The sequence below is a fragment of the Humulus lupulus genome, chromosome X, assembly GCF_963169125.1.
Source record: "Humulus lupulus chromosome X, drHumLupu1.1, whole genome shotgun sequence".
NCBI lineage: Eukaryota > Viridiplantae > Streptophyta > Magnoliopsida > Rosales > Cannabaceae > Humulus > Humulus lupulus.
Genome location: NC_084802.1, coordinates 54,012,384 through 54,020,185, shown reverse-complemented (window position 1 = coordinate 54,020,185; position 7,802 = coordinate 54,012,384). Strand labels below are relative to the sequence as shown.

At 35.4% G+C, this 7,802-nt stretch overlaps 1 protein-coding gene across 1 annotated transcript; it reads right to left on the bottom strand.

Moving 5' to 3' along the window:
• Nucleotides 1–2,610: 2,610 nt before the first annotated feature.
• On the bottom strand, nucleotides 2,611–4,291 carry LOC133804462 (UDP-glycosyltransferase 88F5-like). Its single transcript, XM_062242618.1, has one exon. The coding sequence runs from the start codon at nucleotides 4,235–4,237 to the stop codon at nucleotides 2,771–2,773; it is 1,467 nt and encodes a 488-aa protein (XP_062098602.1). The 5' UTR covers nucleotides 4,238–4,291; the 3' UTR covers nucleotides 2,611–2,770.
• Between the last annotated feature and the right edge of the window lie 3,511 nt (nucleotides 4,292–7,802).

The following is a 7,802-nucleotide window of genomic DNA, read 5'->3' as shown; positions in this document are numbered from 1 at the left end:
GGCTTAGTAAGGGTTCATCAACACTTGAGGTAAGACTTAGAATTCTTCAGTTTCAGTTTCTGGTTTTTGAGTTGTGGTGCTTAAGTTGAAATTGGGTGGAACCTTAGGGAATTCAGACTTGAGGCTGAGGAGGAGCAAGCCAAGGGAGTCTAGAGGCAGCTTGTGGTCAAAATTCTATCAAAGGTATAAAGCCTAAACTCTAACTTTGATGTTCAGCTGGTTTTTGTTGGGTTTTAGAGTTTAGAGGTGACTATGGTGAATTCTGAGTTTGTGGTTGCATGTGCTTGGGTTTTAGATGTTTGGGCTGCTTGGGATGAGTGGAGTGTGTTCATGAAGTTGTTTTTAAGTTTGGGTAAGAGTTGGAAGAGGTTTGGTTGAGGTTGGTTCGAGAAAATCGCAGAAGGGAAATTTTGGCACTGGGCTGTCTGTGACTAGCGCTACAGCGCTAGCCTTTGGGCCCTGTAGCGCTAGGCCATAGTGCTGAGGGGAATTTAGCTTCTGTCTGTAGCGCTGTAGCGCCCTCCCAAGAGCGTTGTAGCGCTACCCTGCCTTCTGAAGGGGATTTTAGGGTTATTTGCAAGGGTTTTTGACCTAAGGTTTGGGGTTTGGTTCCACCACCTTGTTTGGTGGAACTAGGACTTCCCGGGGGCTCGGGATTGGCCCCAGGGCTAGGTTTTGAACTTGAGGGTTGATGATGACTTTGGCCGTGATTGTGCTTAGGTGAGCGCTAAGGCTCGAGGGGGATCGTGCTCAAGGAGTCAAGGGATCAAAGCTTGTGAATTGAAAGGTAAGAAAACTGCACCCAGTTACATGATTGTGATGGGACTAAGTGCTCCCGAGAATTGTATCGTGTCAATGTTGGTATTACGTCATGGGACATGTAAAAGTGGCCTAAGAGTGTCGTACATACTATTAGCGCACAGAGCGCGATTTGGCCACTGGGAGCCATGAACACTGGGATAACAGAGGGAGCAGCCTGTGAGCGCTAGCCCTGGTTATCGTTTATAAACTGTGCATGTTATGAATTGATATGCCTAGTGTGTGGAATACCTGACTATATTGAATGGTTATTTGACTGAGGCTATGTGATGCAATGTGAGATATTGACTTGACTGCTAAATGCTTATGCTCTGTTGTTGTGTTTTCTTGCTGGGCCTTGGCTCACGGGTGCTACGTGGTGCAGGTAAAGGCAAGGGCAAGCTGGACCAAGCCTGAGGTGGAGAGCTCCGAGGTGAAAATGTACATAGCCAGCTGTTCGATCACCACGATCGAGGAGTGGACCAGGACAGGGATCACCTAACTGCTTATTTTGCCTTAGTATGGCTGGTTATTGTGTCTGAGTCTCACAACCTTTGTAAACGATCTTTAAACTTGTATTTTTGGGATCCCGTGTAATCAGATAACGTTTCTTAATGAAAAATGTGGCTTTGAGACCAAAACGCTTTTAACCCCAGTTCCTTTGTAGCTTCAGTAACACGATTTTAAATAAATGACTTGATTAGCAAGTCTAACACTTTATAAACACACAGTGTAACGGTCTTGGCTATCCAGGGCGTTACATTAGTGTAAAAAAAATATTTACTTGTTGGTGACTTGTTATACCAAGTTACTATGTTACCACATCATCATAATTGTTAGTATCCATCTATGGGTAGTAACCATTGAGAAGTCTTCCATATATATATATATCTATATATTGTAAATGTGAGTTTAACAAAATTTATTGGATTCCGTTAGATTTAACACTTTTTTTTATTATTTTCTAACATCATTAGTTTTAAAATTATCTAAATAAGGTAAATAAATTTTAAAAAAACAATAATAAGGTTATAAAATAAGATAAATAAATTGAAAATAAAAATAAAAAAAATAATAAATGAGCCATAACAATTACTTATTACATATTTTAAAATTTCATATTAAAGTATTTAAATTGCTCCATCAATTATATTTTGAAAACCATAACCCAAAAATATTTATGTGTTAATTTTTTTTTATATTAAATATTTCTTTTGAAATTTAATATATTTTGTAAATCGAAACATATATATATATATAATAGTGACATAAGACATAAATATACATATTTATTATTTTATTGTTTTGTATTTTTAATGAGAAATTAATTATTTTAATTGTTCTAGTAATTAAATAAATAATATATATTTATATATACTTTTTTGTTGATTTTAAATTATTTTAAATTAAATCATTAAAATTTGATCAAATAAACTTTTTAGATTCATAGTTTTAATTTATATTTTTTAATATTTTATTTTAAAACAAGAATCATCATATATATAATATATAAATCAAAACATAAAAGATATCAAAATTTAAATTATTATGAAAACTAAATTTCAAACTAATTAATAAATAACATCAAATAATTTACATTAAAATTATAATGCACCATATTTTTACATGTAAAAAGTGTCTCTAACGGATCCTTAATCTAACAATTAAAAAAAATTATGAATAATGTTTTTTTTTCATTCTACATTATTAAAAATTTGTAGGAAGTCTCTTGTAACTTAGTTAATTGCTAAAAATAATGAAACTATCCAAAATTTTCAATATATAATTACAAGTATATACATAATCAATGCAAAGTGTAAAATACCACCTAGCTTTTATTAGTGTAATTTTATATGTAGTCTCATAAATTATATTAAAATTAAAATGTGTGAGAAAAATATTAAATTAGGCCCACAACTATACATATACATGTACTAGTGCACATAAGCAATGTTCTTTAAAATAACTAATATTACCCAATGGACTGATGAACAAACTTTTCAAGAGCAATAGCAGACGTTCCATGCTTACCCCAGGCAGCGGAAGCGAATTCCTTCATCTTCATGACATGTTCCCGAATCTCTGTCCCATGTTCTGACTCCATCAGCTCCCTAATTCTTCTCTCAACCTCATCTGCACTCACAAATCCATCTTCCTTTCTCTGCTCCACATCAATGGCAACTCTCATGTCCTTCACCAACACGTTCCGATTCATGTGCTGCTCGGCGTAAAGTGGCCATGCTACCATGGGCACTCCGGCTACAACCGCCTCGAGTACTGAGTTCCACCCGCAATGCGTCACGAACCCTCCCACAGCCTCCTTGTTCAATACTTCTATCTGCGGTGCCCAAGACTTCACCACCATGCCCCTTTCGCTTGTCCTCTCTAAGAACCCCTCCGGAAATAGACCACCATTGTTGTCCCAAACGAAATCTGTCGATTCTTCACTGATCTGCTTTTTTCGGTCGTCGTTTGATGGCTCCTTCACCACCCAAAGAAACCTGTGCCCGCTCTTCTCAACCCCATTGGCGATCTCTCTTATCTGCTGCTTCGTGAACGTTCCCCGGCTTCCAAAACAGAGAAATACCACACTTCGACTCGGCTGTTGGTCTAGCCACGACAAGCAATCTTCATCTTCTTCTTTCATAGTAGTTTTTAACTTTTCCTTCTCCTTGGCGATCAACGGTCCAATATAGTAAACCTGAGGAATCTTTCCGCAAACTCCGTCAGCCAAACCCTTGACTGGAATCGGCTCGAGCCCGTCGAAGGTATTGACTATGATCCCGCTTGACTTGGCAAGATGCGAGCAGAAGTAAACCAGGTCCCAATAAGAAGGGTCATCTCTGTCAAGCATCGGCTCGGGCATGTGATAGGCATTAAGAGGAGGCATAATACCCGGGTATTCTAAAACGACGTCGAAAAGGTCCTTGAAGGTTGTCGTTTGGCTAGCTCGTTCGTGAACTTCCGGGAAGTATAAGAAGGCGCCGAGAACAGCAGCGCCAGAGGTGAAGAAATAGTAGGTGGGAATCTCCATTTCTTTGCCTATTCGAAGCGCAGAAGTACAGAAGAGATCGATGATGAAGGCTCGAACCTTCGTCATTTTGGAGAGATCCTGGAGTTCGTTTGAGACGTTGGGTATGTTGAGACGGATGAATTCGAAGGTCTTGGCAGCGCCACTACGAGGTGGCAAAGGGTCAACGCGAATGGGAGGAAAGCGGCGGAAGGAGATTGAGGGGTTGGATTGGGAGACGTGGCGGATGTAGGGAGCCATGGCTGGAGTGTCCAAGCAGCCGGTGGTGAGGAGGATTGTTATGGAGAATCTGTTGCTGTAACGATTGAGAATGAGCTTCCCAAGCTCGACCATGGAGATTACATGACCGATTCCCGGTGCTGGGTAGAGGACGATCGACTCCTTCTGCAGATTAGTCTCGTTCGCCATTAGTGATTTACTCTGGCTTTACTTCTATTTCTTTAAAAAAGATTTGGCCTTTGTATGTATAAATTATAAAATAAAAAAAGGAAAAGGAAACAGCAATGATGGGAGAATGGTAGGCAAGAATTGTGTTAGGTGTGAAAAGTAACGTATAATAACGTGATACGAAATATATCTATATGGTTGAACCTGCCCCAACAAATTTGTTCCAATCATTCATAAAAACACAGAGGGTACGATATTAATTTTATTTTAAAGGAAACATATTCGTACTAATCAATGTAAATTGCCCTAAATATATATATATACTATGTAGACAATTTTGCTTAGTTTAAATTTATAAATATTATAAAACAGATTCATTTTTTTTATTTAAGTTCTATACGATGTTTTAAATATTTATATCAATAATATCTACGTATATAACATATAAACACAACATTAATATAAATATATATTAAAAAAATTTAATGTTATATGCATGATAACTTAGTAAATTTTTTTAATATGCCAACATATGTTACTATCCCAAATATATGATAATTTTAATGTTTTAGACAAAAATACCCATAATATTCAAACACTCTCTTTCTCTCTCAATCCGAACTCTCTCTCTCTCTCTAACATCTCTCATTCTCTCTCTCTATATCATTCTAATCTTATAGATCTCGAAAAAATACCAAAATTAAAAAAAAATCATCTGAAACCGACATTTGAGTGAAAAATATGAACATCCAAAGTTTTCGTCAAATTTCAGTGCAGAGCATCGAAATTGCATCAAAAAAGCATCGTTTTTGACAGAAATCAAGTTTTCATGATTGCATCGCAACAACATCGAAACACCATCGATTTGACATCAAAGTACCATCGATTTTGCATCAAAAAAGTATCGTTTTGGCCAAAAAAATAACTTTTCATGATTGCATCACAAGAGTATCGAAACACTATAAAAAATTTGCATCAAAATTGCATCGAAACACCATAAAAAAGCATCTAAATTGCATCAAAACGATGCCTTTTTCGATGCAAAATTGATGCAATTTCGATGCTCTTGCGATGCAATTATGAAACTTGATTTTTAGCAAAAATGATGCATTTTCCATGCAAAATCGATGTTGTTTCAATGCTCTTGCGACGCAATCATGAAAACTTGTTTTTTTTGGCCAAAATGATGCTTTTTCGATGCAATTTTGATGCAAAATCGATAGTGTTTCGATGCTCTTGTGATACAATCATAAAAACTTATTTTTTTGGCCAAAATGATTCTTTTTCGATGCAAATTCAATAATGTTTTGATGTTGTTGTGATGTAATCATTAAAACTTGATTTTTGGCCAAAACGATGCTTTTTCGATGGTGTTTCGATGCTCTTGCGATGCAATCATGAAAACTTATTTTTTGGCCAAAACAATGCTTTTTTGATGCAAAATCGATGGTGTTGCGATGTTGTTGCGATGCAATCATGAAAACTTGATTTTTTGGCAAAAATGATACTTTTTCGATGCAATTTCAATGCTCTGCCCTGAAATTTGATGAAAAATTTGGAGATTCATATTTTTTCACTCAAATTTCTGTTTCAGATGATTTTTTTTTTTTTAATTTTGGTATTTTTTTTTCAAGATCTACAAGATTAGAATGAGAGAGAGAGAGAGTGAGAGAAAAAGAGATGTTAGAGAGAGAGAGTTCAGATTGAGAGAGAAAATAGGTGTTTGAATGTTAGGGGTATTTTTGTCTAAAAAATTGAAATTGTCATATATTTGGGATAATAACTTATGTAGGCATATTAAAAAATTTCACTAAGTTATCATGCATATAACATGAAATTTCCACATATAATTACATGGCTATATGACATATATATAAATTACAATAATATTTAAAAAGAAATTAATAATAGAATAGAAGAAGTCATAGTGTAGAGTAGTATACATGCATCAACTATTTTTAGTTTCTAATGTAACTTGCAACGTCCTTTGTTGAATTTGATGAAGAAAAAGAGATCCAATCATATTAATATTATACATGAATTTTAAATTTAAGTTTGTTGCTAGTTTTGTTTTTAAAAAGAAGTTTGTTTCTAGTTGATAGTAAATTATATTATGTTATATGTTTAATATGATATTATTCTAATACGTGAAGTTTAAGTTTAATTAAATTTTATTTAAGTTATAAAACATATGGTTTTATTATTTTTAAATAATTGCCATTGTAAAATATCTCAAAAATATCTTATTTTAATTTGTTTAAGTATTTATTTATTTAATTTGATTTAAGTTTAAATTATGTTTACAATCCACCGTTAAATATAAGATTATTATGTTAAAGTTAACGAAAAAATTAAAAAAAAAACCGCTAAAACAAAGAATTTTCGTTATCTACACACTTATTATATAGAAGATATATATATATAAATTCGAACCAAACATTATAGCTAAATCCCTTCTTGATTGCAAAAATCGGTTAGCTTAAAAAATATGGGAATTTACATCAAACACTATATTGCCTCAAAATATTATTTTTTTACGGTCATCCTGATTTGTTTTTTTCATTTTTACTATTTTGATTTTTTTTTTCTTTTTGACGATGAATTTGTCGAGTTCTGACTTTGTTAGTCATGCACCATGATAGTTGTAGAAGAAGGTTGAAGATGAAGATAACTCTTCATGATACATACCCAAACAACCTCGCTTGCTCGATCACCTCCTCGGTCTATCTGATGTCCATCGTCGTCTCTCAGAGGCTTCATGATGCTGGCGAGGTGTCATTTTCATCTCAGTTGCAAGCCACAATAAAAAAGCACCCTCACACGATGAAACTTTGTGAAATGTTTTGACCAACCATATCTGTACAAGCCACCTGTGATGATGAAGCACAGTCCACCAAAGCTCTAGGTCGGTATGTGTAACGACCTTCTAACCCAGGCCATTACACTGTGTACTAAAATTAGTGCTTAACTCGATAAACGAGTCATTTGGAATGAAAATGTGTAATCGAAACTAAAACAAGGTTTAGGTAGCAAAAATTTTGGTCAAAAGTCAACCATTCCATTAAAAGAGTTTGAGTTCGATAGATGGGATCCCAAAAGAGTTTAAAACTTTTACAGTTTCAAAATGAGTACAAAAGCCGACCTAAGCGGCAAAATCAGGGTCCAACCCTAGTTTCAGCAGATATCCTCGATCATGGTGGTCGAGTAGGCCGCATATGTACACCCCGCTCCTGAAGCTCTCAAACTCATGGCTAGTTTAGCTTTTCCTTTCCTTTACCTACACCACGTAGCACCCGTGAGTCAAGACTCAACAAGAAAACATAAACATGATCATAAGTAATAAATCATCATATTATAGAATCATAATTAGTATGCCTAGCAGTAATAACCCTACTCGTGCATGCATTCAATCCAAATAAATGGCTATAGAGCCATACCAGGGCCTCTTGCCCTATTCTCCGTATAACCAGCCTTAGGGATGCCTAAGCGTACTTGGCACTTTATATTTCAGGCGGCCATAGGGCCGTTCAAGCGTATATCATGCTTCCGGGAAGGCCTAACCTTATCGGCCTACGTTCAGCACGCT